The sequence below is a fragment of the Charadrius vociferus genome, unplaced genomic scaffold (assembly GCF_000708025.1).
Source record: "Charadrius vociferus isolate BGI_N301 unplaced genomic scaffold, ASM70802v2 scaffold62, whole genome shotgun sequence".
In the NCBI taxonomy this organism is placed as follows: Eukaryota; Metazoa; Chordata; class Aves; order Charadriiformes; family Charadriidae; genus Charadrius; species Charadrius vociferus.
Window position 1 is genome coordinate 2,008,312 of NW_009647419.1, and position 11,777 is coordinate 2,020,088.

Sequence of the window (11,777 nt, forward strand, 5' to 3'; positions counted from 1 at the left end):
CGTTCAGCCTCCCGGCGGCTGCCGAGCGCGGCTGACCCGAGCGGCAAGTTTACGTTGCGGGTTGTGCATTTCACGTATCCCACGGAGAAGTAAAATGCGCGGTAAAGCGGACTGACGGTGTTCGTAGGAAGGGGTCAGAACGGGGCATGCGTTCTAAACATGGAGGGCGATGAAGAGGAAGACTACATGTCCGATTTGTTTATTAAGTAAGTAGGTGGCTCTTTTTTTCCCCTCTTAAGTGATTGTAAGCATGTAAAAAAAAAAAAAAAAAGTGCTGATATTTGCTGGAATTACTAACTCTTAGACAGGATGTAAGGCCTGGTTTGCCCATGGTGAGGCGGATGAAGGAAGCTATTCAGAAAGAAGAAAAGCAAAAAGAAGCCAATGAGAAGAACAGACAGAAGAGCATAAAAGAAGAAGAAAAAGAGAGACGTGACTTGGTATTGAAAAGCGCGTTGGGCAATGAGAACAAAGGTTTTGCTTTGCTCCAGAAGATGGGCTACAAAAGCGGCCAGGCCCTTGGCAAAAGCGGTAAGCTTGTCTCTATTTGGAAGTGTGTGCCTATATACAGGTGTACCTTTATATTTTGCAGGCTGTAGGTGCTACTTCATTTGTAGACAGGGTCAATAGATGCGTCTCTGAGAGCCCTAGTGTTACTGAACTGTGAACGTGTAGTGGCAGAAGAAAAGATGAGAGCAAATTTCTAAAAGCTGAAATAAAAGTGGTACAGACTATCAAGAGATGCGAATTAAGCAGTGGTACTGCTGCTCAGTAAACGCGCTTCTGTATTTGCATGTCTACAGGAATTGCATTAAGCAAGTTTGGATGGTCTTGCAAAGCTAATAGTGTTCCAAAAAAATCAACCTCTCTTTTTGAATTTATAGTTGGATTCTGAAGAAGAAATAGTGTACACTGGCATACGCTTATAAAGCCTTAATAGATGAAGTAAAATCAGTAAAACAAAGCATCGATAAGGGCTGTGCTAGTTCCACGTCTCTAGCAGACAATTGGCAAATGAACTGGCCCAGACAGATTCTTTTTATTCTTCGTCTTTGTCAAGTTGTGAAATTCTAGAATGAAAAATGCTACAGAAAGCTATAACAAAGCTTCATCACAGGTATATAGCATACCTGAAAAAGGTATATAGCAATCCAGCAGACAAGCCAAAAAAAGAGGGAGGTCCAGTTCAGCTGTTCTGATGCACTAAACATACATTGATTGGGGATTTTTCAACTTCCAGGTAACAAAGTCACAAGAAAATGTACGTATTTTATGGCAAATGCAGCTTACCTACTTGAAAATTCTGCACAAATTATAGTTTGAGAAAGACCTGATTTCTTAAAGTTGCCTATTTTTTCCCTTTCAGGAGAAGGCATTGTTGAACCTATTCCTTTGAACATAAAAACAGGTTTGTGATACTTCCTAATGTCTTAGTTGGGTAGTAGAGCTTCTCAACTGCTTACATTCATCTTTTGAACTTACGTAGGCAGAAGTGGGCTTGGTCACGAGGAATTAAAAAAACGAAAAGCTGAAGAAAAATTGGAAAACTATAGACAAAAACTCCATATGAAAAAACAAGCAAATGAACAAGCTGCAGATCAGTTCAGGTAAAATGATGTAACTGATACTCCAAGCAATGTGTAAACAATGATTTTTTTTTTTATGCTTTAAGTTTGATTATTCTTTTAATGTGTTACTATTTTTGAATGTTTTGAATGAGAGGTAAGAGTTGAAATACAGAGTAATTGTTTCTCAGTTCTAAAGCAAAAGCAGATGAACACTGTAAGGCTAAAAGTGTGTGCTGCATCATTTATTTATGTAAATGTTCGTAATGCAAAAAATATGCATACTAACTTTCATCCAGTCATTTGCAATTTTTTTAGTTGGAGAACCATATAATCTTTTTTAATATAAAATCCATGGATAATCATGAGCAATGTTGCTACAATGGTTTTAAAAATCAGAGAAAATTTGTTTAGGTTTAGGTATTTTTATTTTCTCCTGATTTGCTTGTTATTTGTGGAGAAGGAAAGCCTAGGGAAGGCTGTATATTTTGCAGATGTGTAGTGAACCACTTTTTTCATGTCTTATGAAAGCCCGATGAAAAAACAGTGTTCAGTATAGTGTGGTTAAAAAAAACCCACTGTCTTGAAGGTGTAACTGCCAAGAAGTATATGTGTGCTCCCACAGAAACAATGTCAGAAGGACTTTTTAACTTCAACATTGTCCTGATGTGTGAGAATTAGCAAGGCTAGAATCTTAGATTTTTTTTTTTTATTTTAGAAAAGCTATTGACTATAATGCATCTCAGTGTTTGTCTACCTGCTTATTTTAGCTATCTACTTTTTCTTAACAGAATAAGATTCAAAAACAAACAAGAAGAACGTAAGATGGAAGGGGACCTCCGAAAAAGCCAGAGGGCCTGCCAGCAATTAGATATGCAAAAAGTGAGACCTATGTTTCTTTGGGTTGGAAGGAAGTCTTATAGGTTAGAGATACATGCCACAAACAAAGTAGATTCAATTCTTGGAAGTCCTCTGAAATTGAGATAACTAGCCTGAAAGCTTGATGTTTGGCAACATTTCAGTCCTCTTAAAATATTTCAAAGTTTACATTTGCACCATTAAGATATTTGAAGGTGTACATCAACCTCCTGGGAACTTACGTGAGGACCCTTCTTAATTTGCTTTATCAGAGCTCACCTGGTTTTGCTCCTGTATTCTTGTGGTTACTTTTGAGCTGTTTGCATATCTTTCGGTAGCCAATGTCAGGCTGTCCTAAATGACAGTGCTGTTTCCCTCAAGTGAGGGAGCAACATCATCAAAAAGTGGTCGATGTTGGAAGGGACTCTGGAGGTCATCTTGTCCAACCCTCCAGCTCAAGCAGGGTTGCCTAAAGCAGGTTGTCCAGGACCGTGTCCAGAGGGCTCTTGAGTATCTCCAAGGATGGGGATCACCATTGATGGAATTGGCAGATTCACCAAAGAAGCATTTGAACAAAAAACAAACCCAAAAGAAATCTTGCACCTGCAAAGAATCACATGGGTAATAGCAGTGAACTGCTATAATTTTTTGCCACTTGGATACTTTAAATGCTTTCTTTTCCCTATTAACCTGTTAGAGGTTGATACTGCCCCAGTTGTTCTGCTGAGATTGTTTGATACTCCTTGAGCTGCTTCAGATGAAGTCAGGTGAATTAGCTTAGTTCATCTTTGCTGTTTCTTCTTCCTTTAACTTTACCTGAGGTGGATTAGGAAGCACTGTGTGATCTCTTGATGAAATAACTTGGGGCAGCATATCTCTAGCTGATAAGAAAGAGTATCTGTTCTCAGCCTTGGTTTGTGATTATGTTGCTGTGTAGCTTTACACATGCTGGACATAAATGGAATAGAACTTAATGTTAGCATGCATTTGCTTGGGTTTTTTTTTTAAAAAAAGTGAAAAATCCTTATGGACCACTGTACTTAGTTTCCCACTACAGCTTTAGGAATTCTCTGTTATACTATACAGGAAAGTTTTAAAACCTAACACGTCGTCTGTTAGAAATTGGTTTTATCCAGCATCCTCCAAGAAAACCTACAAAGGCAGCTAATTTTCAATTAAATCCTTCATTATTTAAGGATATTGATGTTCCCAAGGAGACTTGGTATTGGCTAGAACCTGAGGAGGAAGACAAAAAGGATGAGGAAGACCAGGAAGATGAATGCACAAGCTCCGACTTAAATGTAAGCTCTGCAGCTAAATTAATGGCTTGATTCAGAATTAAATTTCCTTAATGTTCCTTTTAAAAAGTATGTTACATACATGTATAAAGGATGTATGTATACATGTCATTTTCCAAGCTGTAGTGAATGGCCTCTTTGCAATCACAGAGCAATGATTTTTTTATAGAGTTACATGATAAAATACAAAACATTAAACCACTGATTTATTGCTCCTCTGTTTTGAAGCTGATCTTTGGAAAAAGTAGCGTAGAAATTAAATTCTAAACATTTATTTGTCTTAGCCAAGATATACAAGATCACATAGTTGATCCAAGTTACTTGCTTTTGAGTTTTAATTTTGGATGCTTCATCTCATGTGTTAGGCTGAATTTTAGAATCACTAAGTCATTTCTGAAAATGCTTCACAGACTAGCTCGAGATGGACACTGGAAAGTCACATTTTTTACAAACTAGATTACACAGCTGTTGTTAGCCTTATGTGTTTGATTTGCAGAGATTAGGTGTGAGAAATTCCACCAAAAATATCATACACTTGGAATAAGGTAGCTAGGTAATATTTTTAGCTCTCAGTGCAGGTTTCTTAGCTGGAAAGAAGGATGAGCAAACAACAGCCATTATTATGTTTCCAGAGATCATGAATTCCTGTGCCATCTGCTATAAATTTGGGAAACTTCATGCCTTACTGAGCATTGTGTAGCTTTTCTGTAGCAAAAGGTTAAACAATCTATTTTAGCAAAGTTAGTAGCTCAAACTGTTCTATGTTACATGAACTCCAGTTCATTGCATACCTGTAAATATCTCTAGGTCTCGGAAAAGCTACATATGTTGACTGCCTATTTGAGAGAAGAACACTTCTATTGCATTTGGTGTGGAATAACATATGAAGGTGAGAGTATACTAATCTTGTAAGTGGTTTACTTTGCTTATGCAGCTAGACTCAAATATTACAATATATCCCTTATGTTTCTCTTATTGCATTCCTTTAAACTTACATAGCAAATTTTCCTTCTAGGCTGCTGGGTTTTGCACAAAGCTTTGGATGTTTTGATTATAAGCCTATTTTTAGGTGTTTACATGCACGCACACATGCACACACACACACACACACACACACAAAAAATCTTCCAACCGTACTGGCATTTATTTGAGTTGGTATTCATATTCATTTTGTTTTGAGAAAACAAAATTCAGATTTTAAAACTAGTACCATAAAAAGCTGCAAAAGCTTGCAGGTGTTTCTGAAACAGAACACTATCCAGTTTCACTGCACCAAAGAGGCTAGAATTTGTGTTCAGTGTTTTAAAACAAAGTTTGGAATAACTTGCAAACCTTCTCGAATTCTATTTAATCTGCCCTACCTGTATTCTTCAAATAATTCTAGCAACTTTTTTTTTTTTTTCTCTCCTCTGAGCTGGAATTACTCACTTTTTCTCTGCTTATGCCGTAGACTCTGAAGATTTATCTTCAAACTGCCCTGGAAACAGTGCTGCCGATCATGACTAAGGCCTTTCTGAAGGAAGGAGTCCTAGATAAGTATGTATAGTTCATAATATTTTTTAGAAGGTTCAGAGCTGTGCCATACTGAAGAAATCCACACCAATGTATGCAGAAGAATAGTTATGTTGACAGGTTAAACTCACGTTTCTGCAGCATCTTGTGGATTTTCTGCTTGATGCACAACTTAATAGGAATTTAAACTTTGCATTTATAATCAAAGTGCCATAATTGAGAAGCCGGCTAAGCCTTCCACAGTCTTTGGTTATGCCCTGCCCAACTGAAAAATATCAGCTGATAATAAAATTCGAGTTTGAGTAACAGAATAAATATTGGCTAGTTACTCTGTTGTATAATGTGTTAAACAGTTTTTTTTCATCTTTACAGACACGACTAAACATCAAACTTTTTTTTTTTTTCTTATTACCTTAGACGTGGTGGGGAAAAAAAAAAAGCTTGTGAAACATTATAGTCATGTTATTGGAACCCATATTCTGTTGTATGTAAAGGTGCATATTTTGCATAACTAAATAGTGTCAGGTCATGTTGTTGGGTTGTTTGTTTTTTTAAATATGAAAAATACATTTTAATAGACCTTTTATTTTTAGGGAACAGCAGTTGCTACTGTAAACAGTCACTAATAGAAAGGTACTGCTGAAGTATACAAATACTACGGGGGGAAAAAAAGTATCAAAAACTACTGGAACAAGCTCAATATTACCTAGCAGTAAGAAGGTAATGGTAATCTCGGCGCTTTGCGCAAGAACTGTAAAGGATATTCAGTCAAAGTTTTTCACATAGCAATTTTCATATAATAAGATTAGATTTGTGTGTGAAAGGGAAGAGGAAGTGGAACTAGTGGTATTTTGTGTCAGGATATCATTTCTCTCAGATCTTGACCACTGCAAAGAAATATTAATTAGCCCAGAATAGTGAAATGCTCTCTGTATTTGTGATTTGTGATAAGGAGGAAAAAAAAAAAAACCAACTTCAGGCTTTACAAAGGGATGTAAAATCAGATGCTTATTTAGCAACAAATACTTGCAGCAGATCAGCAATAATTTCCATAAGAATATAAAAATTACTGTGCATTCATTTATATTATTCCTTTTAACCAAGCACCCACTTTTAACCCATTTAACATTTCAGAAAAAGCATACAGTACTTTACTACACATAGTAGCTATTTTTCTGCTCAGAAATCTGTTCGCTTGCCTTTATGGACATATGTGGGCTCCACGGCAATGAATAGTTTGACAGGATACAGTTCAAAGACAAGCATCCGAAGGAGTAATGTGCCGGTCTTTTCTCCCTGCTCCCTACCACCACACACACAATTGCTCCAATCCCGGCAAGTCTGAACTCTTTGAAGTATATAACTAAAGAGTCACAGGCATACTGCTGTTACTTCTTTGGGGGCTGACAGTAAGGCCATCAGAGGTATTCAGTACACTTGACAAGGGTTAGGCATGCCTCAGTATTACAATAAGGGATTAAAACCTAGCAGTATGGGAGAGAATTTTTAAGGTGCTCTCTCAGCACAGGATTTAAAATTATTACTACCAAGGAAACTGGAGAGTTTTCCTATATTAAGAGAATCTTAGGTGTTCCTTTCAGAAAAAAAAAATCAAAACCTAAGGTTTTTAAAAGTTTAGAACAAATCTAAACTAGATTTCTGAGAAGCTGAATGCTTAACACTTAAATTCTCAAAGAGTGCTTTCTTTAAAAAGTATGTATTTTTAAATTCTAGAGCACTGAAGGTGCTAAGTCTTCAACAGGTGTGTAGAGACAATAAAGTTCACCTTAAAGAACTGAAATTCAGTGAAGAATAACCGACACCTATTCCTAGGATCTTTTCTACAAAAATTAGTCTTGGTATTAATGGGAGCATTCTAGTAATTATTAAAAACATCACTGAACAAGTCAGAAAGGTGTGAGTCAAATACCACAAGACAGCACTTCTTCCATAGAAAGCAATAGATAACCTTAACTGATAATGGATGCAGCGCATGTTAAGAGCATGCATACTGGGATTTGCCACAGGCCAGTTAGCACCACATCAACTTAATCTTCCAGGAGACAAGGACTAGGTTCCTGTACTTACTGTATAATATAGTTCAGCTCATCCACAACCTGTGTTTCCAGGTAAAAATCACAAGTGATTGCTTGCAGAAATACACTGTCCTAGTCTGCAGCTGATGGGCGTGAATGGTGGATGTGACCCTTTTGGCTGATGAGCTCTTCAACGGCAGGAAGTCGAAACACCAAGGAAGAGACATATCCTATGTTGTCTTGTTGCTTCTGACATTTATGATTCTTTCATCAGTTTCAACAGGCATCAGACTCTGGTTTTAAAAACAGTCTGAAAGCCTTTTGAAGGGGCATTTACTGTGTATGAGTTTTAAATGAGTTGTCTTTATGAACAGACTTACAAAAGTCAAGTATTTCAGATGCAGAGTATCTTCCTGAAGCATCTCTTGAAAGCATCTTTTTGATTATGGGTGCCTGCAAAAAGAAATAAAATGTCAATAAATTATTTTTTATGAGTAAGTAAAATAACTGAAATAATGTATTAAAATCCCGTACCTCTGTTGGAAATCGGTTGGTGAAGCTCTTTGGAAGTTTACCTTCTCTAACATCATTCCATACCTGAAATTCATAAAAGTGAACATTTTCAGTATGTTTTCATTGATGATATTTAGCATCTCATTTTATGACTGATATAATTTACTGAAGTAATTAGAAAAATACAAATCTACATAAAGGTAAGGCTTCAAAAAGAAAGTAACTGTAAACAGTTTGAAAGTTTTATCCATTTAGTTGTACTTTGTTTTGTTTTTATGGTCTTTTCATTAACTGCGGTCCCTTTTTAAGCTTAAAAACTTCACACTCTACAATGATGTGTGACTAAATTTCCTACTTTAGATATTATTTGCAAGCCAAGCAGGTGTACTTCCTCTCTTTTACCTTGTTCAGTACCACACACTTGTTTACTGCTGTAACATAGAAATACTATATGGAGTTCAAAGCAACTAACATATAGAGGATTTCTAATTATATGCTTTCAGAAACTGCTTCTGGGTAACAACTCTATTTTTCCACATGATGTGGCTTTCCAGGTAAACAGAGCAGTCCACATCATTCACTTTGCTGTTAATTAGTGTAATGTGTGCCTGGAGAAGATGACGGGCATATTTTTGCACGCTTAGCTATGCATCCTGAATCATTAGCTAGTCTTATGGATGTTAACCAATATCCAGTAAAACAACAGCTCCCATGAACTTCAATTTTTTTCCTACTCTTCAGCAGTAGGTTTAGGCCTGTGACCCTACCTGCTGGTGATAATCACCTAAACCGGTTACTCAACTCATAATCATCACCTTCACCTTTGCATGATGTTCTTTCAGCAGGGCTTGCCAGCACCATATAACAGAGTTTATCGTGCTCCATTAAATGGATTTTTTTTTTTAAGCTGATGGAGCAGCTGAAGACAATCCTAGGACTTTCCATTCACCTGATTTCCCCACCTGCCTACAGACACAAGATTTTTATGCTTTAAGGAAACGAGACAAAAATTGGTCTTGCCCTTTTGACTGTAAACACTGTGGGACTGTAGACACACTTGCACAGTCAGCTGTGAGCAGGAACCAGATGTCTCAGAGAATACTACAAGGTAACTAAACAGAGCCAAGTTGAACTTGTGAGTGGAAGAGACACATCGGTATGGTTTTCTCTTACTGGCAAAAGGACCAAGCTAACAGTGTTCAAGAGCTTCTGGGTCCAACCATGTACATATATCTTGAAATTATTTTAGACAAGATACTAAGCTGCTGCATCGCTGTCCTACAAATACATAGGTTTGAGCATATGAGCTGTTACACTAAGAATACTCGAAGTACCAAGAAAAAAACAAAAGACACCTTTTCAAAAAAAGCTTAAGTAACACTGGTTTTCTTTTTGAAGTAACATCTTTTTCAATTAAAACTACATATTCCAAATCACTTCTGTTTTGATTTTGGAAAACTGCAAGTGTTTGGGCTTTATAGAAACTTGGTTCTTGCTCCACTATGCAGTGAAGACGAGCATGGCAGAGACAAAACTCTCCCATTCATAATTTTTATTTTCTAAAATTAGAAACATATTCCCTTCAAATATTCAGATCAAACAAAAAGATCTATCAGAAACTTCAAGTCTTTTTTGCTAGACATTATTCTTTAGCATGCTCAGCTTTCATGTGCATGTCAGTAGGACATAAGTGAAATAAAACCAGTAATGTTTCTTTACTTCAGTTATTACATTTCAACCGAGGTGTGAGGACTTACGGGTCGTAAAGAAAAAAATGAGGGGGCAGATGCAAATAGAGACAGTACTCTAGGTGTACAGATTACTTCTAGCATGCAATACCAGCAGCAAGGCAAAAAAATGACTGAGTTTTTTTTTTTTTAATTTAAAGATTACATACCTTGCTTTTCTCATGACGACTGGCTGCTGAAAGAATTTCAAACCAGATTAATCCCAGTGCGTAAATATCTACTTCCTCTCCATATCTGTCCCCAACCTACAAAGATTAAAACAAGAACAATATAGATGTCAAATCCAAGTGGACAGGACTCCTTAAAACAAAATTTTACGTCAGTAGAAATTTCCACCCCGAGGCTACAGGACTGTCCCTATTTGATCTTATTATTAGCTGTTAACCCTTTCTGCTACAGACCTGTTAAATAGCGACTATTTTGTCACATTAAACAGACTGAAATCAAGACTTCTACAGACCTATATAGATAAGACATGCCAATATCTCTCTGTTACAAATAATGAAACAAATAGAAGGACTCCAATGCCACAGTTAACAGAGGTCCTAAATTCAAATGGAAATACACGGCTGGCACCTGGTTTTGCAAGAGCATTCCTTGCAGCAGACCCTGTAGGTTAGCACAGTGAAATAAAATCACCACACTTGCAGACAGCTTTCTCCAGAACACATTTATCCTTGTATAGAGTCATACTAGGGAACTTTCGGCAACTTGGTTTAGTACTGAGATTAGGATTGACAACATCCATGCTGAGTTTATAATGCAAAACTAGTTACAGAGACACTAATATAGCAGGATAATTACCTGTTCTGGTGCCATATATGATTCTGTTCCTCTGTTCCTAGTCAGAGTCCCATATTCCACAGAAGTCACAAGACCAAAGTCGCCTATTTTTATTTTATCTTCATGTGATATGAATATGTTCTGAGGCTATATATGAGAAAAAAAAAATCGCCATATGACCAAGGTTTATTGTCTAGCATAATCAGTCACATAAGTGCTCCCCATAAAATTTGGTAGTTGTTCACAGAAATTAGCATTAAGAGACTCATGGGGTAGGAAACAGAAAAAAGTTAAATTAATTTTTAAAAACACAAACTAAATTTAAAGTAGTACATGCCACAGTAACTGTGACCTTTTTTTTCCACCAGCTCAGTCATGCCTGTATCATGCTTTAGTGCTTTTCAAATACATTGGGCACATAACATTTCCTATCCAGAAGTACTTTTTATTATTCAGTCCTAGCCCTGGAATTTGATACACTTGGGCAAAGCATTTAGGCTCACATGGAATGCCACTGAAATCACAGTTTCTCCTGGGCACACCAGGATTATCTGTGCTAAGTCAATTGCAGAGTTAGGCCTTACTACAGGCATCCCAGTGCAGTTGTTCTGTTCAAGTTTGACCATGTCCACACACATTTAATACAGTAGCTATACCTGGCTACACTATTTGAAGACTTCGTTCACACCAGACACAAATGGGATTAATCTCAGCTTGAACCTATCCTGAAGCTTTCATTCTGGGACATGGAGATCTCAGATGGCCAAGCATCTAAGCTGACAGCAGATCAAGTGAGGAGAAAAGTTCCTAAATTCAAATGCAGACAGGCAAGTTAGCAATAGGACTTGGAAGCAGGTTACAACCAGATGCCATGGATAAGGGACTGGGGCAACAGATTTACAGGAATAGGGAATAGTAGGAGATTGAGCTGAGATGAAAATAAAGTAGGACTGAAAGAGCAAGAAAATACAAAGCCCATAGAGTGGGAAGAGCTAAGAATTAATGGGTGAGAAGGCACTTACTAGGCCTCTTTTTCCCAGGCATCTAGAGAAAATAATGAGTGTATATTTGTGGTTCGTTCCAGTATCATAGGATATATGTCCATAATACAAGATTCTACGAGTAGGCAGTGAACATGATCTGGAACTACACTATGAATGCAAAACGCAAAATATTTCAATCTTTGGCTCAAGAAGTCCATAAACTTCAGGTTACTGGAAGTCTTGAGAGGAAAGGAATATCATAGAATCATAGAATAGTTAGAGTTGGAAGGGACCTTAAAGATCATCTGATTCCAACCCGCCTGCCCTGGGCAGAGACACCTCCCACTAGACCAGGTTGCTCAAAGCCCCATCCAGCCTGGCCTTGAACACCTCCAGGGATGGGGCCTCCATGGAATATGCATCGAGGACAGCATTACTGTATCATCTCTCAGCTCTAATACTCTAGTTGTTTGGAATTAGC

The 11,777-nt window shown here is 37.3% G+C and overlaps 2 protein-coding genes across 2 annotated transcripts in view; one reads left to right on the top strand and one right to left on the bottom strand.

Moving 5' to 3' along the window:
- The first annotated feature begins 95 nt into the window (after positions 1-95).
- Positions 96-5,227, top strand: GPATCH11 (G patch domain containing 11). Its single transcript, XM_009880393.1, has 8 exons — positions 96-206; positions 305-531; positions 1,367-1,408; positions 1,487-1,607; positions 2,357-2,447; positions 3,620-3,724; positions 4,529-4,610; positions 5,172-5,227. The coding sequence occupies exons 1-8, from the start codon at positions 160-162 to the stop codon at positions 5,225-5,227; spliced, it is 771 nt and encodes a 256-aa protein (XP_009878695.1). The 5' UTR covers positions 96-159.
- A 2,375-nt stretch (positions 5,228-7,602) lies between these two features.
- EIF2AK2 (eukaryotic translation initiation factor 2-alpha kinase 2) overlaps positions 7,603-11,777 on the bottom strand; it is a 19,384-nt gene continuing 15,209 nt past the window's right edge. Inside the window, exons 12-15 of the mRNA XM_009880439.1 lie at positions 10,335-10,460; positions 9,680-9,775; positions 7,804-7,866; positions 7,603-7,722 (exon numbers count right to left, since the gene is read on the bottom strand). Coding sequence (XP_009878741.1) covers positions 7,603-7,722; positions 7,804-7,866; positions 9,680-9,775; positions 10,335-10,460 — 405 coding nt within the window. The remainder of the gene's footprint in view (positions 7,723-7,803; positions 7,867-9,679; positions 9,776-10,334; positions 10,461-11,777) is intronic.

What these genes read in the sequence shown, in the direction of transcription:
- GPATCH11 (XM_009880393.1), top strand. Translation starts at nt 160, where the DNA reads ATGGAGGGCGATGAAGAGGAAGACTACATGTCCGATTTGTTTATTAA. An exon ending in CAAGCTGCAGATCAGTTCAG is followed by an intron (nt 1,608 to 2,356) that starts GTAAAATGATGT and finishes TTTTCTTAACAG; the next exon opens with AATAAGATTCAAAAACAAAC. An exon ending in AGCAATTAGATATGCAAAAA is followed by an intron (nt 2,448 to 3,619) that starts GTGAGACCTATG and finishes TCATTATTTAAG; the next exon opens with GATATTGATGTTCCCAAGGA.